The following is a 26,495-nucleotide window of genomic DNA, read 5'->3' on the forward strand; positions in this document are numbered from 1 at the left end:
TTATGTTCTAGGCCTTAGTAGCACGGCTCCCCACTGCAATTTGAAGATTTAACTGGATGCAGAACCTTCTATTCTAGGTTGTTGTCTACCCCAGAAGATGCCAAGACAAGGATAGGTTTTTTGAAAGAAGGGGTCGTATAGTCCCACCAGGACACTCCTTGTTGCCAACATGTTACCGTATATACTCGAGTATAAGCCAAAATTTTCAGCACAGTTTTTGTGTGTGTGTGTGTGTGGGGTCTATGACCATCCGCAATATATTTTCCAGCAGCCGCTGCACCCCCCCCCCCCCAGGCTTATACTCGAGTCAATAAGTTTTCCCAGTTTTTTGTGGTAAAGTTAGGGGCCTCTGCTTATATTCGGGTCGGCTTATACTCGAGTATATAACATTTTATACATGTTATACTGTCTTATAATAGATGTTGCACTTTTCCAGTTTTATTCTATCCCCTGAAGACCCTCCTGAGTCAGTCCTACCAATACTGCTGAGTAAACGGGATAGGCTTTTGTTCAGTGGTTTGTAGAAGTTGGGGGAAGTTAGCTGTTATTAAGAAACCCCCAGTATCCGGAATCTGCCTCAAAATCTGCCTGCAGAAATGTCTCCCATTCATTTCAATGGGAGTCTCTCGCTTTTTGTCAGCTAGCGAGAAAAACAAGCAACATGCCCTATCTTCCTATGGATTCCACAGCTGAATCAGCCGCAGCGTTAATGGCTCGAGACTCACTCCTGATGAGACGCATTAATTCGGGCTTCATCAGGAGCGGGGAGCCACTACACTGCGTTGCATCGGCATCCCGGTGCGGCTAGCCGCATGGGAAAGTCGCATAGTGGAAAAGGTTTTCGCTGTGTGAACATACAGTAAACTTATAGTAGTTCTATAATGATGAACTGTGAGACCAGACAAGCCACTGTCACACACACCATGTTTCCAAATAGGGATATGTTGCCAATAAGATTGATTAAAAAAAATAAAATTATCCATAAACTTACTAAAAAAAACCACAAAATCGGTTTGAAAATTGACCAGTGGGGAATTTTATGACCATTTCCATATAAACAAAAGAAACAGGAAACATTACTGATTCCCCGCCTTCCAAACCCACTCTTTTTTTTTTTTGTTGTATTTTTCCATTCACAGAACCATATGAGGGTGGATTTTTTTGGTCCAGAATTTGAGGTGTAGGCCGGATCCAGTCGCGGCACTCCATTCCGGATTAGGCCCAAATGAATGGGCCCTGTCAGGAGGGAGTGTCTTCAGGTGGACATCTGAGGCTGAACTGGCTGCGGCATCTGCCTGAAGAATGAGCGTGGCGCTTCTTTTTTCCGGGAGCCGGACAAGCCGCTTGCAGAAAAAAGAAATGACCGGCTCGCTCCCATGATGTAATTAGCCATATGGAGTGACAATATCCCCTCAACCCTGTCTAAGCCTCTCAGCTCTGCCAGGTCAGTCCTCTCTGCGCCAAGCTGATGAGATGCAAGAACATTGTAACGACTGTGCTTGGCTGAGAGACTGTACCTGGTATAATCCCAGCATCATTGCAAACAAAGGCCTCTGAGAAGGTCGGCATAATGTTAAAGGCAGCGCCCTCTATTGGATTGCTTGACTGAGACTCTGTCTTCCTAATTACATCATGGAAGATAGACTTGCACATTCTCAGTCAGCACCCTCTATTGGTGTGCATACTTGAGGTACTGGTGACTCCTAGCTGCCTGGAGTCACTGGTCAGGTCCCGTGCTGCAGAAGACCCATATGGGCAGCCCCCAATCTCGCAAGGGAAAGGGGGGTGGCCAGGGGGGACATTTAACATGGTAGAATTCCTTTGGATGCTATGAAATGTAAAGTTTGAGAGTCCTCAGTAATTTGATACCTTTTTAATGGCTAACAAAAAAATGATGACATATTGCGAGCTTTCAGTACTGCTATAAGGTCTTTTCATCAGGCTGGTATAACACTAACGGGGTGTTAGCTGTCAGATACAGCTAACACCCGCTCCAGATACCACCCGCAGGACGGCTGGCAGCTAATATCAGGGAAAGTTAGTTCAAGTGATATGGCAACTAAAGGATTGGGACCTGATCCTATCAGATCCTGATTACGTCTCCATGAACACCAGCGGCTATTTGCACTGTGTCCACAGAGTTTCCGACCCTTGGGGAGACCTGATCTCCAATTTAGTAGGGTCAGTATATAAATGTCGACACTACACAAAATTCCCCCAACCATCAAACTCGAACATCGACCCTTAGCAGCCACAAGATATACATTGTCATTGAGTCCCCGATGTTAGGCAGGTAGTTTTAATGTTCTGGCTGATCGGTGTCTATCGTAGTCACATCTACTAATCGGTATCATTATTTTTATTACCCTTCTCTTGTGTGATCATTATTTTTGTTTTGTATTATTGGAGAAATAATTGATCCCCGGAGTTTACACAGGAGAACGGTGACTGTGTGAAATCCTATATAAAGTACAGTACAGATTCTGCGGGGAGGTCGATCTGACGGAGATCTGACGTTCTGTTTTTATTTCATTTATTAATCTAGTGTTTTATGTTTTTATAGGGATTTGCAACTTTTATAACAATCTTAGTGAAAAAGTAAGTTTGTATCTGTGCTTATATACATCAAGCGATGGCCGTATACATCCAGAGCCAATCATAAGGATCAGAGACCTGAAATCTATCGACTCTCCCCATCCTGTGACTACACAATGCTATGACTGTGCCATGTGTATGTTCTCATCTTTTCTAAAGGGTTTTTTCCTGATTTTATTAAAACATTTTTGTAATGGACTATACCTCTTTACTAGGGTTGAGCGATCGTGTTCGGAAAAGATCGGATTCCGAACGGCGATCGAGAAAATTTCACGATCGCGGTCGGAATCCCAAACACGATCTTTTTAGGTGGGATCAAGATCGGTACTATTTCCCACAATGTTTTGCTTAGCCTTCACACTGAGTATATAGTGTATACTCGGTGTTAAGGCTCTGCTGCGGTTCCATACGAATAAATGGAAGCAGCCGGCACACAACCTTAACCCCCCTGCGTGCCAGCTGCCTCCATTCATTCTAATGGGAGACTAAAGTAACATCTCTAGTAGCTACTTACCTCCAGAGATGGCTGCTCTGGTCCCAGTGTTCTTCTTCGCCTCACTGCCGCTCCACGCTGCTCTTTTCGCCTCGCTGCCCCGCCTCCAAGGTTAGTGTTTAAAGAGCTAGGAAGGCGGGGCTTGTGGCTTAGGAGAGTGTGGGCGGGTACAGGGTGGGGAGACGTGACGTGGTTTATTGTTGTGTACGGCCACGATTATGCTGTAAAGCAGATCACTAAATGCTGTTAATGGAGCAGAATAGAAGCTTAGGCAAGATGGCCATTAGAGATGGGTGGAACTCTCAAGATTTGTTTCAGGTTCGGGAGATTTGTTTTGGATCGAACAAGTTCGTATGAAAACGCAGCTTTTTTTCTTGTAGATTTTGTTGCAATTTTTAGAACCAAAGCCAATGGTTACAAAACGAATGAAAAATATACAGGAAATATTTATACATCTCCCTGGTGCTTAGTCCACTCCTGGCTTTGGCTCAAAAAAACAGCAGCAAATTCTGCAACAAAAAATGCTGCCTTTCCTTAATGTGAGCCTCAGCCAGTACAGAATCAGAGATATTTCGCCTTGCAGAGTCAATAACAGACTGATACCCCCTGGCAGTCGTATCTAGAGTGTAAGTATATTACAAAAATGAAGGAACTAGATTGACGTTCAAAAGAACTTTAGAAATTTTTGAATGTGGATATTGGCCATAGATGGTGACGATCACTGTGTGTATGATTCTGTAAATATATTTTGATTCTATTTAAAGTTCAATTTAAATTTTTATTGTTGCTAGAAGAAACAATTCGATAAAACAATCGGGATCGGAATTCCGATCGCGATCGTGAAATTTACTCGATCGCCGATTGGAATCCGATCTTTTCCGATCCAGATCGCTCAAACCTATTCGCTACATGTTGCCTGAATTAAATAAAACAATCTGATTCATTTTATAATGCAAAGTTCTTCAGTTTTGTCCATCTGGAGTCGGCGCACCAATGTTTTTTCATTCTCTTCTTTTCTGTATTTGTTACAAATCTTGTTAGGTTTACACCTGCTGCAAGTATACAAGAACAAACAAGAAAGACAAGGACAGTGAGCCCCAATACTAGACCCAGCCAAATGTCTCTACCTGCTTGCCTCAGCCACCCTGAATGGTAGAGGACAACTTGGTGACAGTCCCTTCCTATGAAACAAGTGCAAACACAAATACAGACAAGGAACGGGCAGGGAAGAAGCCAAGTATTAGAATCAGTGGGGCAGCAAAGAACAAAATAAGAGCAAGAAGAAAAGACAGGTCTGCAAAGGTATCAGAGATACAGGAGAAAATGCTAGCGCGCTCTGGAGAGACTATCAGTAAGCACTCAGTTGTGGTTTAGAAAACTTTATCTTAGATATCAGGAATCCGCCCAGGCTTCATTGGACTGGACTCACCAATCGCACCAATCACAGAAGAAACAGGAGACGTGAGAGTAGAAAGGAAGGATGTCAATCACAAAAACCAAACTGATGAGCCGAGGTGAGAAGATAGAGCTGAGTTCTCACACAGTACTACAACTAAACCTAAAAACATAAAATCACAGCCGGACACACCTCCTGCGCTGTACCATATGGCCGAAAGATAGCGCTGAAGTTTGAACCGGTGCAGAGGTTACAGTATTACTGATTTGTGTTTCACCTTTTTGGATACATTTTTGGTTTCTCATCATTGAATCTCAAAAGATATCGACAGTATCAGATTTGTTTTTTAGTAGATTTTTTTTTATTACTTTCATTCTTTCAGAGTCCAGACGTTGTAATTGCTAAAAGAATGAGTCCAAGGAACCAAACAATCATCACAGAAGTTATTCTTCTTGGATTCACGATGGATCCAAAAATCAATGCTGCACTTTTTGTCTTATTCTTCCTCATCTACCTGGTAACATTTGCCGGGAACAGCCTCATCATAATTCTCATCATGACCAATACCCAGTTGCATAAGCCCATGTACTTTTTTCTTTGCATTTTATCTCTCCTTGACTTATGTTACTCCACAACGGCTTTGCCAAAATTGTTATTAGATCTTTTGTCTACTGAACGGATCATCTCAAGCTTTTCTTGTGCCGTCCAGATCTATGTCATCCTTATGGTGGAAGGTTCCGAGTGCCAGCTTCTTGCCGTGATGGCTTATGATCGATATATCGCCATATGTCACCCTCTCCACTACCCGATCATCATGCGTTGGGGTAATTGTTACAAGTTGGTGGCTCTAGTATTCACCTTAAGCTTTATGCTTTGTGCTTTCCCCTCATTTTTGTCTCCGATTACCGTATGCTCCAACCAGATCAACCATTTCATGTGCGAGATGTTGGCCGTCCTAAAGTTATCATGTGATGACATCTCTTCCAGTGAACTTCAGATATTTTCCATCAGTTTCCTCACTCTCCTTGTTCCTCTTCTGCTCATCTTACTATCTTATGCACGTATCCTATACTCTGTACTGAAGATTCAATCTGCGGGAAGGTCTAAGGCTTTCTCCACCTGTACGTCCCATCTCGCGGTGGTGGCTTTGTACTTCGGGACAGTCATGCTGATGTATTTTGGCCCTGCCTCCATGTACTCGACAGACCAGGAGAAATATAGCTCCATATTTTATGTGATTGTATCTCCAATGCTGAATCCTCTCATCTACAGTCTCAATAACCGGGAGGTTAAAGACACGGTCAAGAAGGTTCTAGTGAAAATCACTAAGTAAAGGAGTTTGTTCTTAATTTCAGGATTTTGAAATTTCCTTTCAGGTTCATAAGTTAGACTGAAACCCAAGGTATTAAATACGTTGCCATAAAACGTTTTTTCCTCCTTTTTTATTTCTTATGATTTTTCATAATTTTTCACATTTGATCATTTTAGATCGTCAAATAAATGTAATCTCCAGAGTAAACCAGAAAGCGTAAGGAAACAGATTCAGTTTGTTCTTGCAGCCAATAGCAGTAGTGGATTATAAAAGGTGAGGACTAGAGATGAACAAACCAATTCATAACAAGTCAGGTTTGTTACAAATTTTTAAAAAATTTCAGATTCAGCTAAACTCCAAATTTTTAGACTTCAACCACAGATTTTAATAAGTGGAGGTCCAGGGGAGGTGTGGACAAACTAAAAACACTAATGCTCGCTTTTTCTTACTTCTAATAGCCATTTGGTTTGCTTTTCCAGCATCATGTATTCACCTGTGGGCTCTTGCGGCCACTTCAACGCGTGCTACTATGTGCTGAGCCGCATAGCTAATCCTCCGATGCATGATACTGTGTGCTGAGCCGTGTACCTAATCCTCCAACGTGTGATATTCTGTGCTGAGCAATGCTCCGACATGTGATACTATGTGCTGAGCCATACATCTAATCCTCCAACATGTGATACTGTGTGCTGAGCCATGAATTTAATCCTCCATTACATAATACTGTGTGCTGAGCCTTGTATCTAATCCTTCAATGTGTGATACTTTGGCTGAGCCACATATCTAATCCTCCAACGTGTGATACTTTGTGCTGAGCCACGTATCTAATCCACCAATGTGTGATAGTGTGTGCTGAGCTGTGTATCTAATCCTCTGATTATTGGATATCAGTGTTGGATACACCTAGAGTAATACATGTGAAGTGACTGTGTGTATGGTACTGCAGGGTCAGCAGGGGAGGATTAATGCACTAAAGATGCTGAACACCGTCTTGAAGTCATAGTGTCACTATCATTATCCTGCAGTGACTGAAATAAGTAAACTATATACTCCACAATCTCTTAGGCTTTCTGCACAGTGGGACTGAGGAGTTGATAGGTCAAACCATCAACTCCTTTTCCACTGACCAACTCTGACTCTGATTCCTTATGCTGCAAAAACTCACAGAAAAATAAAGTGGTACTTCTAGTGTAGTGTATAACATCACTGGGATTCTTTGATATTTGCCAAGGAACAAGGCCAAATTTTGCTAAACCCCATTAGTGCAATAAAATGCAATATAAAAAATGAAGAACAATAAAGAACCATAGGCGTAATTTCAGGGGTGGCTGTGGTAGCAACTGCAACTCCCAGAATCTAAGAAGTCTAAAAGTCACCCTCTGCACTCTAGGACTGAATACATTTTTTTATCTTCTTTCCAGCTTCCTTTGATGGTTGGCAGTTTATGCATCATACATTTATTAGCCAGTTCTCTCTGGTGCACTGGAGTGGAGAGATCTATGATTTTTTTTTCTTCCACTGTCAGAAAGGAGAAAGTGAACTATTTTATGGAAAAAAATAGCCGTTGGATAACTGTATATAGTCAAGGACTTCTGTGGGAAAGGCTATGACACAAAATTCCTATGAGGGAGTATCAACAAGGTGATCAAAACTTGTGTACACAGACAAATCTTCATAGAAGTCTGAGCCCAGACAGAGAGGGAACCATATTACTACATCTGTAGTGAAGACTTGGAACAGACCCCCAGGGTCAAAAGGTATCCAGCAAGTGGAGAAGAGCTGAGTAACAGGCCAACAGTGCAGTGTGTGAAACAAACCTGCGCCTACTGTATAAGGGTGCCAGCCATGATGCCTATACAACAGCGCTCCCAAAACGAATTGTGCACCTTCTCAAGCATAACATACTGCATGGGATTATCCCAAAAAATCACAAAATCGAACTTAAAATAACGAGACACCCAAATGTTTTTCTAGATGTTACTGGGCAGATCAAGGGCAGAGGCTAATATGTTCTGTAAATGGGATTTAATTGTTGGAAAGTTTCTACCCATATACAACCTACCCATTGATATTTGACATGGACTCAACTGAAAGCTTTAATCTAATCTGTGTGAAGTCTACTAATATGGGTCTACTTGGCCAGTACTGCTCAAGAGTCTGGTCAAGCAATACAGAGTGTCATTACAATGCCGGTAGAGTGAAGGTGGCTCGTATGCTTCGTAACAGTGAGATCACAGACATTCACAGACATTATGGTGTGAGGTTTTTGTTTTGTTTTTGGCTCTCCTGAGTCCTATCTTTGGATGCCACCATGTATTGTTGTAGTTCTGTGGTATCTTCAATAAAATGGCCTTTCAATGCAGATAGGGCACATTTCTTATACTACGTGTGCAGGTTTTTTTTTTGTAAATTGTGCCTTTTTGAGGTCTTTTTCTGCCATCAAGTTCATTTATGAAACATTTGCACCTTTTTTCTGAATGTTATGTTGCCCTCACCACGTTCAACTTTTGTCGAGAAAAGGGTGTGTGCTTTGTCAAAGCCTTGTACTGTCAAAGGGGGCCTTCCTTATCACCGAGCAATGACACTGAGCAGTAAGGCCCATCCTTTTGGCGCTGAAGGGACATCAGTACTGAAACTAACAGCACAATATCTCTGGCACCTGGGCATATACCGTCAGAGCTGACAGTGCCCTGAAATTAGCTTTATATGTAAATGGACCACAGCAATCAGGAATGAACACAAGGACTTACACTGTTCTTATTTCTCTTCCTTTGTCTGTTGCTATTTAACCTCACATTGTTTTAAATAAACTGTGTCAGTGCACATCTGAGAGGGGAACTAATACCAACATTGTGAGTGGTGTCACTTCCTTACTGTCTGGCACTCCGCCTTATTTATTAGGACGACGACAGTTAATCAGGATTACTGGTCATTTGGTCATCAACACGGCCTCGGACCTTATCAAATACACCAACATGGACATGAGAACACAGGGCCAGGTGAGATGTCAGCATCGCTCCCTGGCCCTATCACTCAAAGGAAAGAAGGGGAAAAGATGGCGTATCCGAGCAGTGCGGTGTATAGTTTTATTAGTTTGGTGCAACTGCGTGTTGACAAATTATGAGATAAAATGAATATCTCAGGAAGGGAATCATGAATTTTACAATGTTATCCTGGGAAACCTTGGGTCATGTTAGTGTGACAAATATCACCCTCTTAACCCCTTAAGGACCGTGCCAATTTTCATTTTTCGTTTCTGATTTGTCGTCCCTATCATTCCAAGAGCCATAATTTGTACATTTTCTAGTTTACACAGTCACATGATGGCTTATTGTTTGCGGGACTGATTGTACTTTGCAATGGCGCCATTCAATAGCCTGTGCAATGTAATGAAAAGCTGGAAAACAATTCAGAATGAGGTGAAAATGGAAAAAAATGCATTTGAGCCAATTTCTAATGGGTCTAATTTTTACAGCATTCACTATGTGGTAATAATGACATGTTACCTGTATTCTGCGGGTCAGTAGGATCATTACGATACCAAATTTATAGCGTGTTTGATACCTATTAAAAAATGAAAAGATTCACAAAATCAAAAAAAATACTTTGTGTCGCCATGTTTTGACACCTGTAACTTTTTCATATTTATGTGTATGGGGCTGGGTATAGCGTCTTTTTATACGGGACAAGATGTAGTTTTTATTGTTGCCATTTTGGGGAAGGTCTGGTGGCTATAACTCTTTTTGTTAATTTTTTTTTTTTTTAGGAGGCAAAGTGTTGAAAAAGCAGCCATTTGTTCATTTTGATTTTTTTTTCCTTGCTTCGGTATTCACCATATGGGACAAATATTTTTATATTAATAGTTCAGCCATTTCTGAGCATCGGAGACCTAAAGTGTTTATGTTTATTCTTGTTTATTTGTATATGTTATCTAAGGAAAGAGGGATTATTTGAATTTTTATATTTTTTGTGTTATTTTATACTTCAATTTTTTTTTTTCGACCCCCTTGAGCCCTAGTGGTTCTTATTGCTCATACAATGTATAGTATGCCTATGAACCATAGTAATGACATAGTAATGACAAGCTTGGGAGCCTTCAATAGCCTTCCCAGCTGTCATGGAAATCAATCACCAGCATCCAATGACATTCCAGAAGATAGTGATTGGTAACAATAGTGGAACCCATGGCGACTGTGCACTTTAGATGCCGTGCCCATGTTTTGCCATGGTATCTAAAGTCTTAACTGGTGTGATCAGTGGGGGTAATTGTCCCAGTTGTTAGCGGCGGGTGTTGGCTGTCCTTAGCCCCTCTCTCTCTCTCTCTCTCTCTCTCTCTCTCTCTCTCTATATATATATATATATATAGTGTATGTGAGCCATCGGTTGGGTGCGGTTTCTCTGGCCAGCACTCGTCGGTCTCTATTAGAGATGAGCGAGTAGTATTCGATCGAGTAGGTATACGGTATTCAAAATACTCGTACTCAATCGAGTACCACTCGCTGTTCGAATGTAAAAGTTCGATGCAGAACCAAACGGAAGACGCTGCGGGGACGCTGCACGGAGAAGACTTCTAAAGGTAGGAGAAGAACCAGCGTTGATTGGCCAACTGTATAGCATTCGGCCAATCAATGCTGGTTCTTCTCCTACCTTTAGAAGTCTTCTCCTTGCAGCGTCCCCGCGGCATCTTCCGGCTCTGAATTCACTCTGCCAGGCGTCGGGCCTGGGCAGAGCTGACTGCGCATGTCCGCTTGTAGTGCAGGCATGCGCAGTCGGCTCTGCCCAGGCCCGATGCCTGGCAGAGTGAATTCAGAGCTGGAAGACGCCGCGGGGACGCTGCAAGGAGAAGACTGCTCGGAGGATCCAGCCCGACACTCACTCGTGGACTTGGTAAGTATAATTTGATCGAATGTTGCCTTCCCCTGAAACAAGCATTTTCCCCCCATAGACTATAATAGGGTTCGATATTCGATTCGAGTAGTCAAATATTGAGGGGCTACTCGAAACGAATAACGAACCTCGAACATTTTACTGTTCGCTCATCTCTAGTTTCTATCTCCCACTTTTGGGGGTCTGCCAACTCAGGTCACTTTCTGACAATCACCGTTCACTTCCACTTCGTAATCACATAGGCCACTGTTGATTTTGGGTAATTCCCTTTACTTGCTATGTCCCTTAAGGATCGACCATTTCTGTGGTCCCCACAATTACCCCCTTCCTGAAAGCGGACAGCTCTGCACTTCGTGGCATCTTGCATGTGACTAAGGCCAGTGCACTAATGCCAATGCTGTTTCCTATAGTAGAAGGCATGACGTACATCACCACCGCAGATACTGTATCTTCATTTGCATGGGTTTCCATATACTTATTGGTAGACAGTGTAGACCCTGTAAGCAGGCGAATGATAAAATTGTGGATAACAGGTATCTGCCACTGAGGTTACCTGTCTCAATGAAGTAAATGACTGGAGTATGGGTCCAGGACTTGGGAGTTACTGGAGGTCCATTATCTGCTGACCTGATAATCCACGTGTGTGTGTAAGTGTTTGAGTTTGTTCTCGTTCTCTATCCGATCAACCATATTGGATGTTCTGGAAAAAACAAGTCTCACCCATGAAAATCCATACAGGACAACTTCACCAATGTGGCCTCCATGGACACTCTTAATAAATCCCATCCCATTTGTGGCCCTTTTTGATATGCGGCAGGCATTTTTCGTAATATGACACACAATGATCTGGTCATGTCCCATTATTTTGTGATGTGAACAGCACATACAATATTAAGCAGGTAGTCTTAATGTTCTGGCTGATCGGTGTCTATCGTAGTCACATCTACTAATAGGTATCATTATATTTATTAACCTTCTCTTCGGTGATTATTATTTTTGTCACTACTATTGGAGAAATAATTGATCTCCAGGGTTTACTCACTGCATGAAATCCTATATAAAGTACAGTACAGATTCTGCGTCGAGGCCGATCTGAAGGGGATCTGACGTTCTTAATGTTCTGTATATATATTTTTTTAATATATTTTTATATCTTTATTCTGATTTGCAACTTTTTAATAATCTTGATAAGAAAGTAAGTCTGTATCTGTGCTTATATACATCAAGTGATCGCCGTATAGATCCAGACCCTGTTCAGACCTGAAATCTATTGACCCTCACCATCGTGTGACTACACAATGCTATCACTGCGCCATTCTACAGTATTTTCTCATTGTTTCTAAAGATTTTTTTTACTATTTTTCAAAGAACATTTCTTGAAGTTAGTCTTCGCTTCCCCTCTTCACAGCATGAGGTTTACTTTACAGCATCTGCTGAGTGCTATTGAGTCAATCCTGCTCTCATAATCCGTGTTGTTTCAGGTATCTGCTTATTATGATCGTAATTGTAAATGCTGCTTAAACTGTGAATTTTAAGGTGACTTACTAAATTGATACCTAAGATTTGGTATCCTGTAAGAATAGCCTAAGAGAACTATCTTTAAGCCAACTGAAGGTCCATAATGCACAGCAGTTTCTTACCATTCACCCTACACAGATCATGAGTTGGTTTGTTAACGCTTTAGGGTTCTTCATGTTAAGTCTGCTACATGAAGGTAGGTGTTAGGATTGGGTCCCGCAGGTTGCTATCATAGCGCACGGCGCCACCTGCGGGTCAGTCTAACCATCCAGCTTTCACCCTGCTGAGCATGCTCAGACTTTTGGAGCTGCTCACAAGCTAAGTGCCATTTCTCCCCTATTGAGCAAGAGCGGAGAGGTCATCACCGCCGCCCCTATTGGGCGGGGTCTTCTCTTTAAATAGTGTGAGCCAAGGCCCGCTGGGGGCTCACACTTTGTCTAAAATTTCCTGAAAGTCCACGGAGTGAATGACAGTAGTCAGGGATAGGCTCCAGTATTCAGGCAGGTTGTCAGACTAGGCCTGTGTGGGGTTCCTCTGCTTCAATCTGGGTGCTGTTAGTTAGGACCTGGAAGCCCTGAACTGTCAGCTCTACACCAGGGCTAGGAGTGGTAGACGCCGTTCCAACTTGTAGATCTGCAGCAGGCTTGGTCTCTGAGATAGCCTATGTGTTACTGTCTGACTTCATGTATGGCTCCAAGCTGGTTGTGAAGTGTGGGTGTGTGTTGTCTCCAAGCTGTGTGCCGGACCATGCAAACTCCCCTGGTAACTCCAAGCTGTGTGCAGGAGAATGTTCTAAACTTCCGTGGTTGCCCCTAGCTGTCGCAGGGGTAAGTGTGTGTGTTTGCTGGCCTGGGGTGAGTGTTAACCCTTGGCAGTCATTTGTGTTTCACTTGTACTGGAGCACCTGGCCAGTGAGCTAAACTGGCAGGGTTTTAGTTGCACCTTGTTCACATGGAGTGTCGCACAGTACACACTGTTCACATTGAGTTCAGGCTGCAGTGTTCTGCAGTAGTTCACATTTAGTCCAGGCTGCAGTGTCTTGTAGTAGTTCACATTGAGTTAGGCTGCAGTGTCTTGCAGTAGTTCACATTGAGTCCAGGCTGCAGTGTCTTGCAGTAGTTCACATTGAGTCCAGGCTGCAGTGTCTTTGCAGTAGTTCACATTGATTTTCACGCTGCAGAGTCTTCGCAGTAGTTCACATTGAGTTCAGACATACAGCCGCCCACAATTGGGCCTGTGGACCTCGCTATAGTGTTCTACAGCTAAGAGGTTCTGTAGTTTAAAAAAAAAAATATTTATATATATACACAGAACCGTAACATTAGGTTTCTATTACTTCCTACATTCATCAGAGACCTAGAACCTACTGACCCTCACTATTATCCGATTACATCTAAACAAAGACAACAAGACACCGGCTAATAATAGAATTCTTCATGGCCTTCATGAGTTCCGTTCTTTTTCTGTTACACCATCTTGATGGTTTCAATTGTCTTTCAATTTAAGGACTTGGAGACCTTTTGAGCTTTCTGGTAATTATGTAACAACAAAATTGCCAGGGAATCTAAAACAAGTGTTAAAAAAATAGGGATAATTGAACGTTGATGTGGCAAGCTGTGTTCATTGCGAATTGTCCAAAAATTTGGGGGTTGTTCCGAACATGAGGATTTTTTGAGTTTGCCCCCAATGTATCATTATTATTTCACAAGGAGGGAGGAGAGGTGAGCAAAAATAACCTCACTGGGGCTACGCTGTGGCATCTGTCTTCTGGCCTCCTGGGTGATATCGCTAACCACCATGGCCTTTAATTGGGCCAAATTCTCTCCATAAATAGCCATAATTTGGTTAAGGACTCCAATTAGGAAACTAATTCATGGTGTAGGGCCATGATATTTTGTTGTACATAGTTACATAGTTGATGAGGTTGGGGGAAGGCAAAAATCCCCATGAGGCTCATGCCAATTGCCCTATTTCAGGGGACAAAAATTCCTTCCCAACTCCAAATCTGACAGTCAGTATAAAACCCTGGATCAGCGTGTCCTTAAAATCTAAAGTCCATAACCTGTTATATTTTTCTCTTCAAGAAAGGCATCCAGGCCCACTTTGTACTTGTTTAATGAATCCACCATCACCACATCCTGGGGCAGAGAGTTCCAGAGCCTCGCTGTTCTTTCTGTGAAGAATCCCCTTCTATGTTTCTGGTGAAACCTTCTCTCCTCCAGACGTAGAGGATGTCCTCTTGTCACTGTCACCGGTCTAGGAGTAAAAATATCCTTAGAAAGTTCTTTGTATTGTCCCTTCATGTATTTGTACATTGTTATTAGATCTCCCCGTAGATGTCTTTTCTCTAAACTGAATAACCCCAAGTTTGTTAACCTCTCGTTGTCCTCCAGTCCACCCATTCCCCTAATCATTTCCGTTGCCCGTCTTGGCACTTTTTCAAGTTCACTTATGTCTTTCTTGTATATCGGGGCCCAAAATTGTGCACAATATTCTAAGTGTAGCCGTACCAGTGATTTGTATAGAGGCATAACTATGTCCTTGTCATGAGAATCTAGACCTCTTTTGATGCATCCCATAATTTTATTTGCCTTGGCAGTAGCTGCCTGGCACTGGTCATTAAAGGTAAGCTTGTGTCCACCAAAATCCCTAAGTCTTTTTCATTGGCAGTCTTATCTGCACATGATCTGTGCAGGTCCTTGTCCATAGTCCAGCTTCACCTCAAACACAGTTATATTCAGGTTTGGTTATCTTACTACCTCAAGAAATGGGAACCCACTTCTTCTGCAACTTCATGGCTCTCTGACTTACGGTAGCAATACCCAGTCCCCAATTTGTAAAGGTAGTTCTGTCAACTTTCAGTAATTCATGTATTTTAAAGTCAATTTGGGTAAGTTATTTGACATTGGTTCATGATCATCTCATTGCATTTCCGAAGGTGAAGGAGCAAGACCAAAGTTCAACATAACTTTCAAAATTTTTGAATGAAGGTGTTGGTAATAGATCGTCATGATCACTATCTATGAATCACACTGTCTATGACTCAAAGATCTTTGATTTTAGCCAATTGGAGTGGGCGTGCCAATCTTCTTTTTCGGCTTTACTATATTACTTATTTCAGTTTTACCTTCTTTGGATACATTTTTGCTTTTTTTAGGCCAACTTTTCATTCTTGAATCTCAAAAGATATCGGCAGTATCATGATTGTTTTTTTTTTGTTTTTTTTTATTACTTTCATTCTTTAAGAGTCCAGACTTTGTAACTACTTGAAGAATGAAGCCAAGGAACCAAACAATCATCACAGAAGTTAGTCTTATTGGATTCACGATGGATCCAAAAATCAATGCTGCACTTTTTGTCTTATTCTTCCTCATCTACCTGGTAACATTTGCCGGGAACAGCCTCATCATAATTCTCATCATGACCAATACCCAGTTACATAAGCCCATGTACTTTTTTCTTTGCATTTTATCTCTCCTTGACTTATGTTATTGCACAACAGTTTTGCCAAAATTGTTAGCAGATCTTTTGTCTACTGAACGGATCATGTCAAGTTTTTCTTGTGCCGTCCAGATCTATGTCATTCTTCTGGTGGAAGGTTCTGAGTGCCAGCTTCTTGTTGTGATGGCTATTGATCGATATATCGCCATATGTCACCCTCTCCACTACCCGATGATCATGCGTTGGGGTAATTGTTACAAGTTGGTGGCTCTAGTATTCACCTTAAGCTTTATGCTTTGCACTGTCCCCTCACTTATGTCTCCGATTACTGTATGCTCCAACCAGATCAACCATTTCATGTGCGAGATGTTGGCCGTCCTAAAGTTATCATGTGATGACATCTCTTTCAGTGAACTTCAGATATTTTCCGTCAGTTTTATCACTCTTCTTGTTCCTCTTCTGCTCATCTTACTATCTTATGCTCGTATCATATCTTCTGTTCTGAAGATTCGCTCTGCAGGAAGGTCTAAGGCTTTTTCCACCTGTACGTCTCATCTCGCAGTGGTGGCTTTGTACTTTGGGACGGCCATGTTAATGTATTTTGGCCCCGCATCCATGTACTCTACAGACCAGGAGAAATATAGCTCCATATTCTATGTGATTGTATCTCCAATGCTGAATCCTCTCATCTACAGTCTCAATAATAGGGAGGTTAAAGACACGTTCAAGAAGGTTCTAGTAAAAATCAAAAAGTAAATAATGTGTACATTTTAAGGTTTTTGAATTCAAGATTTTTAAATTTGTGTTCAGGTTTATAAGTCATACTGAAACCCAAGGTTTTAAATATATTGCCATACAAAGTTTCTTCCTCCTTCCTTATTTTTTGTTATCTTTAAATAAACGTAATAACTAGAGATAAGCGAGTAGTGAAATACTCGATATTCGATATTCGTTTCGAGTAGCCCCTCAATATTCGACTATTTGAATCGAATAACGAATCCTATTATACTCTATGGGGGAAAAATGCTCGTTTCAGGGGTAGGCAACATTTGATCAAATTGGACTTACCAAGTCCATGAGTGAGGGTCGGGCTGGATCCTCCAAGAAGTCTTCTCCGCGCAGCGTCCCCGCGTCATCATCAGGCAAGGAATTCGCTCTGCCAGTCATCGGGCCTGGGCAGAGCCAACTGTGCATGCCCGCACTACAAGAAAATGGCCGCTTACAGTCAAAGTGGCCATTTTCTTGTAGCGTGGGCATGCGCAGTTGGCTCTGCCCAGGCCCGATGCCTGGCAGAGTGAATTCAGAGCCGGAAGACGCCACGGGGACGCGGAGAAGACTTCTAAAGGTAGGAGAAGAACCAGCGTTGATTGGCCGATTGTATAGCATTTGTCCAATCAACGTTGGTTCTGCATCTGCAAGTCTGTTCTGGTAGTCAAACGATATAGTGAGTATGACATGCACATGACAGGCTTCACTCTTAGAACAGCTGTACACTTCAGTTAGTGCTGTACTCTGTATGGCATTCGGCCAATCAACGCTGGTCAATGCATTCCTATGGGAAAAAGTCAGCTCCCGCTTATCACCAGGTGACAGGGATCCCAACGAGATAGTGACGTAATAAAGGTACTTGGGCATGTTAGATGCCCCCAGACATGCTTCCCCTGCTGTCTTAGTTGCATTCCAGGGTGTTGGCATCATTTCCTGGGGTGTCATAGTGGACTCTGCTGAGTCGAAGTGTGGCTTCCCCTGAAACGAAGCATTTTTCCCTATAGACTATAATGGGGTTTGATATTCGTTCGAATAGGTGAATATTGAGGGGCTATTCGAAACAAATATCGAATCTCGAATATTTCACTGTTCGCTCATCTCTAGTCATAACAAATAAGAAAGAAAATAAAAGACTTCAGGATCATTTAGTTCTCTGTGCAGAGAACTCTGATGTCAATTATACAGTCTGACCATGGTTGGAAGGAAGGACTTCCGATAGCTCCTTCTCACACTTGGGGTGAGGCAGTCGGTCACTGACAGTGCTGCCAAACACTGTTGTGATCTTATACATGGGATAGGAGTTGTTCTCCAGCATGGAGCTCACCACAGACAGTGTCCTTCTGTCACCCACCACCTGTACTGGGTCCAGGGGGCTCCCCAGGACAGAGCTGGCCCTTCTGATCAGCCTGTCAAGTTTATTTCTGTCCCTGGCTGGTATGAAACACCCCCAGAAGGCCACTCCGAAGAAGATGGCTGATGCTACTACTGAGTTGAAAAAGGCCCTAAGAAGTGCCCCCTGGACTCCAAAGCCCCTCAGCCTCCTGAGCAGGTAGAGCCTGCTGTGACCCTTTCTGTGCAGCACACCCAGGTGATCAGCCCAGTCCAGCTTATTATTGAGGAGCACGCCCAGGTACTTATAGGTCTTGACTATCTCAATGCCTGGATGTCCACCGGGTTCAGAACACTTATTTAAGTCCACCACCATCTCCTTGGTCTTCCCAGCATTAATCCTGTGGTGGTTCCTCTGGCACCATTCCCACAAAATTCTGGTTTATAGCAGAGTCATCGGAGTACTTCTGTAAGTAACAGCTAGATGTGTTGCACCTAAAGTCAGCAGTGTACAGTGTGAAGAGGAATGGGGCAAGAACTGTAATTTGTGGTGCCCCCATACTACAGATTACACTGTCAGATACACAGTCCCGCATACTGAGGTTGGTTTGTGAGGTAGTCTAGATCCAGTTGGACAGGTGATGGTCCACTCCAACAAGAGCTCTCAGTAGCCCTGGCTGAATGGTGTTAAAATTACTGAAGAAACCAAAGAACATTATTCTCACACTGTTCCCAGGTTTCTTCAGGTGAGAGAGAGCTCTGTGAAGAAGATGGATCGTGACATTATCCACGCTAATGCCTGGCAAAATAGAGGGGGTCCATGGCAGGGCTCACCAGAGGCTGGAGATGTCAGATCCAGTCTCTCTAGGGCTTTCATCAAGTGGGATGTCAATGCTACAGGTCTGTAGCCATTGAGGTCCGTTGGATGAGCTGTATTTGGAACTGGTACCAAAACAAGATATTATCCACAGTTGTGGTACCACTCCCAGCTTCAGGCTCATATTGTGTGTAATAACACCACACAGCTGGTCCCTGCACATTTTAAGAACTCTTATTCTTATCCCATCAGGTCCTCCAGCCTTGTCAGCCTTAATCCTTCTGATTTCCCAACACACTTGAGACTCTGTGAAGATCAGGTCGTAGCCAGATGGCAGTTGAGTGGGTACTGTGTTGCCTACACAGAACTTGATTTAGTCCATTTTGCAGTGTGTATTCCTACTGGATAATCCAATAAGGGTCTCAGGTTAGTCCTTTCCGACTCTCAGAAGGGATAGCTTCATAACCTCTCTTTCATTCATACACGTTTATACATAACAAACCACTGACTCATGAAATATACAGAATAACTGTGAAGGATCTTGTCCAGATTCAGAGTAGATTTTCCATCACATCACTCTTTGCCCAAATGGCAACTATACGCCCATCTCCCAAAACCTTGAGATGAAAATTAATTCCATCTCATCCATATACGAAGTGGCTTCAAATGGATAGCTGGACAGACTGGGTAGAGTTAGTTCTCTTATAACAAGCACTCATACCAGTGAAGATAAAACGCATTGAAAAGGAAAGGAAAGAAAAAAAGTTCTCACGCTATTAGGAGGGAACTGGGGTTTGGCAAAGATCAGATCCCAATCAACAATCGAGCAAATTTCACAATCGCGATCGGCTAGAAAATGATTGGAAATCGAATTTTGAAATCTCAAGATCGGCTCAACCCGAAAAGTGACTTTTACCATAGAGAAGTATTGATTAGGGTTGAGCGATCGAGTTCGGAAAAAATCGGCTCCCAATCGGCGATCGAGCAAATTTCTTGGCTGGAAATTGATCGGAAATAGGATTTTAAAGTTGATCCTGAAATCTCAAGATCGGCTCAATCCGAGAGGGGACCCTATGTTCTTCTAAGATTCCCACCTCAAATGTCTGAAGGGAGGAAATATGGATGGGAGTGGATATGGATAGGAGAATCTCTGTGTGAATTCCAAGTAATGTCAAAGTGGAACTACAATAGTCCCTTGACATCTGGTTGTCCTACCTGGATGCCTTGTTTTACAGCTGGCTAGGAGCAAAGAAATGACCACGCAAAGCACTCAGGATAGTAAAACAACGCTATAACCTTTATTAAGGAACTACACATTTTGTAGATATATCTAACAGTATATGAGATTACGTCAACATGGCCACTGTTCTCGTGTGTATGAACTTTTCTTTACCACACATCAGTATTGAAAAAAAAAAAAGAAAACCTGCAATGGTCCAAACAAGAGAGAAGAGAAGATCGTGGAGTAAGAGGGAAAATAACTTTGATGTTAAAATTTGGGATTTCATAAATGTGAATAAAGATAAATGTACTGAAAACAAAGAAACACAAAGACAATTACAAAAATACGAGAAATAAAAAAAACGTGAGACTAAGGACATCCTGAGATCTTTTATAGATCCGATCACATCTCATGTGAGACCTCAGCTTATGAAGGTTTTCTAACAAAGGCTTTATCGCTTGAGATTAATTATCTTTTTTTACATGAATGAGACAAATCGCTGCGAGACTACGATTAAAGTAAATTAGATTTTAAGACATTTGTGAATAACAAGCAATTTTTTTATTTATTTATTTATTTATTTTTACAAAAGCTTACCATTAGGGTTGAGCGATCATGTTCGGAAAAGATCGGATTCCGATGAGCGATCGAGAGAATTTCACGATCACGATCGGAATTCTGAACAAAATCTTTTTAGGTGGGATCGAGATCGGTGATCTCCCATGGTTACGTCGGCACTCACCAGTCATAGACTGGAGGCAAGGGGAGATTAGTAAGTGGAGTCCGGAGTGCAAGGGAAGGTGTATGGAGGCTATACCATCTGCCGTCCCTCCAGTGAGGCCTTCAAAGCAGGAGGGCTTACTCCCTCAGCTTGGAGGTCTTTACTATAAACACTGTTGAGTCTCTGCTAAAACACAGGCCTGGGGTATACTCCACTAACCTGTCGCCAAGGGCAAAGCCACTTCCAGGCAGAAGCAGGAGGTTAAAATCTGCAAGAAAGTCTTTTTGTCCCCTGCCATCAGGTGCCAGGGAGGGTTTTTGCAAGCAAAGGAAAGCTAAGGAAAAACCTAACACTAAGCAGAGTGTTGGCACAGTTTCTGGGCAGGATATGAGGACTGGACTTCCTTACTCCCCTGACTTGCCAAGTCCTGTGGTAGAGTTACCAAATAATAAAGCTCCTCGGCTTATACATTCGGCCATGAGCCAGGCCGAGGGCAGGAGGAGAGCAACAACTGATCTCAGACATAGGTCAGGGACTGTCAGGAACGCCCTTCTGTCTGTAAAGAGCTACAGTACCGGCACCAATAGCTCTTCACCCGGGGCGCAGATCGGGGAAGCCGACAGTGCGCTGAATTCAGTCAGCTTTTCAGCAGTATATAGAACTGCCTGTGGCCCAAATCGGTGAAAGGTCCTCTTTGAGGTAGATGAACAATTCAAAATTGACATGGCGTCTAACATCCTGGACGCCTACTAATCAGCTGATTGAAATAAGCAGTGCTTTCATTGTTATGGGAGGAAGGGACAAAATTTAACCATTTGTGCATTTCGATTTTTTTATTCCATTGGGGCATTTACTGCGCAGATACTTTTCAACCGTATCTTTAGTTTGGACATTTACAGCATCACTTATCTAACATTATTCTTATTTATTTAGTTTTATTTATCAAACGGAGAAAAAGGTGATATGAGTTTTCATTAATTTCTTATATTTTTAAAACTTCTTTAACGGCTATTTTTTTACGGTTGGCTGATGGCTCATAGGCAGCAGTGCAACATTTACCTATTGCAGTATGTTCTCTATACTTAGATTTCCACTCGTATCACTTTCCATGTAATTCGATGTCTGTTTGTTTGACGGTTACTTTTTTACGGCCATCAAAAAACTGACAACTGCATTTAGAGCCGTGTGACTAGATCTATAATGTCCATCGCTTGGTCATTATTCTGACATCGCTTTTTTGATAATTTCAAGAGCTGTGCAAGGGTTAAGGATTAGAGATGGTCGAACACTAAAAAGTCCGAGGTTCGAAATCCGATTCGAACAGCCGCACGCTGTTCGAACGGATTTCGTACCCCATTATAGTCTATGGGGGGAAATGCTCATTTCAGGGGTACGCAAAATTATACTTACCAAGTCCACGAGTGATGGTCGGGCTGGATTCCCCTTGAAGTCTTCTCCCGGCACAGCGCCCCCGCGGCGTCTTCCAGCTGGAATTCACTCTGCCTAGGCATCGGGGCCTAGGCAGAGCCGACTGCACAGGCCCCGGTCATGTGACATCAGGGAGAGTCACAGAAGTAGGCCTGAACCTGCCTGGAGAGGTAAGCAATAGAGATGAGTGAACAGTAAAATGTTTGAGGTTCGATATTCGTTTCGAGTAGCCCCTCAATGTTCGACTACTCAAATCGAATATCGAACCCTATTATAGTCTATGGGGGGAAAATGCTCGTTTCAGGGGTAGGCAATGTTCGATCAAATTATACTTACCAAGTCCACGAGTGAGGGACGGGCTGGATCCTCTGAGCAGTCTTCTCCTTGCAGCGTCCCCGCGGCGTCTTCTGGCTCTGAATTCACTCTGCCAGGCATCGGGCCTGGGCAGAGCCGACTGCGCATGCCCGCACTACAAGTGTACATGCGCAGCCGGCTCTGCCCAGGCCCAATGCCTGGCAGAGTGAATTCAGAGCCGGAAGATGCCGCGAGGACGCTGCAAGGAGAAGACTTCTAAAGGTAGGAGAGGAACCAGCGTTGATTGGCCGACTGTATAGCATTTGGCGAATCAATGCTAGTTCTGCAACAAACTTTTACATTCAAACATCGAATGGTACTCGATCAAGTACGAGTATTTTGAATACCGTAGTATTTGATTGATTACCTACTTGATCGAGTACTACTCGCTCATCTCTAGTAAGCAACAGTGTTTGTTATGTTACCTTACCTCCCCTGGACCTCCGATCATTATACTCGGGGTCGGAAAAGACCCCTGAGTGTAATAATGATGTTTGTGAGGCCCGTAACTCCAACCGGTAACTGCCTATTAAGAAAAAAGAAAGGCAGCAGTAGCGGCTGTTGCCAGGCCCCTAATGTCCCGGGCCCTGTGGCAGCCGCTACCCCTGCTACCCCGGTAGTTACACCACTGGACACAGGGCAGGGCAGCGAATCCCCAGTGTATGGTAGAACTCTGGGAACTGAGCAGGGATGGGGTTCAAAAAGGCTTATAGGTTTTCTGCAAGTATAAAAATGGGGCTTCTGTAAATGGGGAGGACCATGTGGTGACTATTAAATGGGCAAGTGAGAAGGCTTTGCAGTGATTTCTAGGATGGGAGAGGTGATGATATTATTAGTGAGGAAAGAGTTAGACGTTTCTGTTCCCAAATCCTGGAGACAACATTGTGGTTCCTTTTTGAGGTGCAAAAGAGCCAAAATTTTACTGTTGGGAGGTATTCGTGGGTTGCCCCACTTGGCCTTGTCTATGGAAAGTGTAGGGGAGTGAAATTAGTCACGTCTCTTCTTTCACCCAACAATTGAAGACCAATGACAGCCGACTCGTCGATATGACAGAAGGTTCCTGGAAAGAAAAAACAATATCGCTTGTTATTTACAATTGTCTTGAAATAAATTCCAATTTAATTGGATCTAATTAGAATGTCTCGCAACGATTTGGCTCATTTCTGGAAAACAAAATAATTGATCTCCAGTGGTAAAGGCTTTCTGGTAAAACCTTTATAAGCCGAGGCCTCACATGAGATATGACCGGATCTGTACAAGATCTAAGAACCCTCCTAATTTCAACTTTTTCAAAAATGTTACTGATTATCTCAAATATCTTTTTGTATCAGAATATTCGCCTTTATTAACACATATTAGTACATCATAGAAACACCACAGCATGTTGTGTTTTCCTACTTCTTCTTCTAAATGTACAAAACGATGGTGGATTGTCTCCAGTTTAGGTCGGAAAGCCCAACCACTGTCTTCCTTTCACATTAGACCTTGGACTTGGTTATTATTCTTCCTATGATGGAGACCAAGAACACGACCACCATCTTTGTAGAATTTATTCTACTTGGGTTTACTACGGACCCCGAGATAAATGCCGCGCTCTTTGTCTTATTCTTTATCATCTACCTGGTCACTTTTGTTGGGAACAGCCTCATAATATATATAATCATCATCAACCCCAAGTTGCATAAACCCATGTACTTCTTTCTTTGTGTGTTATCTACTCTTGACTTGTCTTATTGTACGTTGGTTTTGCCCCGATTATTATCCGATCTCTTCTCTACTGATAGGACCATCTCATATATGGCTTGCTACTTTCAGCTAAATGTCATCCTACTGGTGGAAGAGTCGGAGTGCCAGCTTCTCGTTGTGATGGCTATTGATCGATATATCGCCATATGTCATCCTCTTCGCTACCCCGTCCTCATGCGATGGAGAAATTGTTACAAGCTGGTGATTCTAATATTTGTCCTTACCTTTATGTTTTGTACCGTCCCTTCGCTTCTATCTTCCACTACCATATGTCATAACAAGATCAACCATTTCATGTGTGAGATGTTGGCTTTTACTAAACTGTTATGTGAGGACATCTCTTCTAATGAGCTTCTGATATTTTCCATCAGTTTCCTCACTCTCCTTGTTCCTCTTCTGCTCATCTTACTATCTTATGTACGTATCATATACTGCGTTCTAATGATTCGCTCCGCAAGAAGGTCTAAGGCTTTTTCCACCTGTACGTCCCATCTCGCGGTGGTGGCTTTGTACTTCGGGACGGTCATGTTGATGTATTTTGGTCCAGCATCCATGTACTCTACAGACCAGGAGAAATTTGTCTCCATATTCTATGTTATTATAACTCCAATGCTGAATCCTCTCATCTACAGTTTCAATAACAAGGAGGTTAAGGATGCCATTACGAAAGTTCTAACCAAAGCCTGTCAGTAACCGAGTTCTAACATTACGAGGGGCTTTACTAATTTTACTTGATTTTTTTATTAGTTTATTTTAAGGTTCTTTACCTATTCTATAATCCATACTATTAAATACAGTATAGTAGGAACTTTTTGTCTCCTTTCTAATTTCTTATACGTTGGCTTCTCCATGATATGAGGAGCAATAACGTTGTCTTGGGTCTAACATCAACCATTCTGGATGGAGTTATTCAGTGAAAGTGAAGACTAGGGTTGAGCCGATCTTGACTTTTCAGGATCGATTTTGAAATCTGATTTCCGATCATTTTTCATTCGAACCCGATCTCGATCCCAATTCAGATCCCAATGCACGTCAATGTTTTTTTTTTTTTACTAATCGGAGATCAGATTTTAAAAACAATCCTATTCACTATACAGCATGGAATCTAACAATTGAACGCTTTAATTGTTAGAATACATGCTGTGTAGTGATTTTTTTTAATCCTCTGGATACTTAGCCCCCCCTGGTGTCCACTTACCTGCAGAGATGGCTGGTCCGGTGCCCGATGTTCTCATTCTTCTTCGCCTCGCTGCCCACATTCTCCTAAGCCACAAGCCCCACCTTCTTCCTAGCTCTTTAAACACTAACCTGGGAGGTGGGGGCAGCGAGGTGAAGAAGGACGAGAACACTGGGCACCGGACCAGCCATCTCTGCAGATAAGTAGCTACTAGAGATATTAGCTAGTCTCCCATTAGAATGAATGGACGCAGCCGACGCGCAGGGGGTTAAGGCTGTGTGCCGGCTGCTTACATTCATTCCTATGGAACCGCAGCGGAGCCTTCACACTGAGTATACACTCCGCTCAGAATGAGCGGAGCGTATACTCAGTGTAAAGGCTAACATTGTTAGCTTTTCCCACAATGCTTGGCCAGCAGCAAAGCATTGTGGGAAATAATCACCGATCTCGATCCCACCTACAAAGATTGTGTTCGGAATTCCAATGGCGATCGTGAAATTTTCTCGATTGCCGATCGGAATCCGATCTTTTCCGAACACGATCGCTCAACCCTAGTGGAGACCAAGTTTTTACATGTAGAAAGAGAAGGAAAGAAAAGCGAAATGAACCAAAGATAAGAGAAGATGGCGAAATATAATTCCACCATTTAATGAGAATAAAGTTAAATGTACCGGCTAAAGCCAAAACATAAAGACAATTACAAAATTAAGTAAAATTAATAATTGTGAAATTAGAAGCATTCTCAAATGAATCGCAAATCAGGTGTCACGTCCATTGGTGATCTGGTACAGCAGTCGTTTAGTCCCTTTTAAGAGTCTGGGGCTAAGATACTATACCAAGCACATGTGATATGTACGGCACTATGCTTAATATTCAGTGAAGTGTCCGCAGATTCTTCAACCATCTAAATGTGTCAGACCTCCACCAGTCTTCATCATGTAATTCCCAAAAAGCCTCTTTAAGGCCAGGCTTATGGACCGGAAACACCATGATCTTTCCCACGGCGTTTTACAGTAACTGTAAAGTGGATGGGCTTCATATGAATCCCATGCCCACTTTGCGGTATAAACCACAGCATGGTGTTAGGATTGGGTCCCGTAGGTTGCTATCATAGCACACAGCGCCACCTGCGGATCAGTCTAACCATCCAGCTTTCACCTTACTGAGCATGCTCAGACGTATTGGAGCTGCTCATAAGCAAAGTGCCATTTCCCCCCTACTGAGCATGAGCGGTGAGGTCATGGCCACCGCCCCCCATTGGGCGGGGACTTCCCTTTAAATAGTGTGAGCT

The 26,495-nt window shown here is 42.8% G+C and overlaps 3 protein-coding genes across 3 annotated transcripts; all 3 read left to right on the forward strand.

The window, feature by feature from the left end:
• Positions 1-4,237: 4,237 nt before the first annotated feature.
• On the forward strand, positions 4,238-9,577 carry LOC142198638 (olfactory receptor 5AR1-like). The gene is made up of 7 exons (XM_075269667.1): positions 4,238-4,390; positions 4,478-4,602; positions 4,869-5,813; positions 5,973-6,012; positions 7,913-8,051; positions 8,698-8,795; positions 9,563-9,577. The coding sequence occupies exons 1-7, from the start codon at positions 4,238-4,240 to the stop codon at positions 9,575-9,577; spliced, it is 1,515 nt and encodes a 504-aa protein (XP_075125768.1).
• A 5,897-nt stretch (positions 9,578-15,474) lies between these two features.
• Positions 15,475-16,398, forward strand: LOC142198639 (olfactory receptor 5AR1-like). The gene has a single exon (XM_075269668.1). It carries the CDS (start codon positions 15,475-15,477, stop codon positions 16,396-16,398), a length of 924 nt encoding a protein of 307 aa, XP_075125769.1.
• A 7,395-nt stretch (positions 16,399-23,793) lies between these two features.
• Positions 23,794-24,720, forward strand: LOC142198640 (putative olfactory receptor 2W6). Its single transcript, XM_075269669.1, has one exon. It carries the CDS (start codon positions 23,794-23,796, stop codon positions 24,718-24,720), a length of 927 nt encoding a protein of 308 aa, XP_075125770.1.
• The last annotated feature ends 1,775 nt before the right edge of the window (positions 24,721-26,495 follow it).

Source organism: Leptodactylus fuscus, chromosome 3 (assembly GCF_031893055.1).
Source record: "Leptodactylus fuscus isolate aLepFus1 chromosome 3, aLepFus1.hap2, whole genome shotgun sequence".
Lineage (NCBI taxonomy): Eukaryota > Metazoa > Chordata > Amphibia > Anura > Leptodactylidae > Leptodactylus > Leptodactylus fuscus.

Coding starts and splice junctions, on each gene's coding strand:
- LOC142198638 (XM_075269667.1), top strand. CDS start 4,238: ATGGTAGAGGACAACTTGGTGACAGTCCCTTCCTATGAAACAAGTGCA. Junction 4,603..4,868: donor AACCAAACTGATGAGCCGAG/GTGAGAAGATAG, acceptor ATTCTTTCAGAG/TCCAGACGTTGTAATTGCTA. Junction 6,013..7,912: donor TCCAGAGTAAACCAGAAAGC/GTAAGGAAACAG, acceptor ATCTGTGTGAAG/TCTACTAATATGGGTCTACT.
- LOC142198639 (XM_075269668.1), top strand. CDS start 15,475: ATGAAGCCAAGGAACCAAACAATCATCACAGAAGTTAGTCTTATTGGA.
- LOC142198640 (XM_075269669.1), top strand. CDS start 23,794: ATGGAGACCAAGAACACGACCACCATCTTTGTAGAATTTATTCTACTT.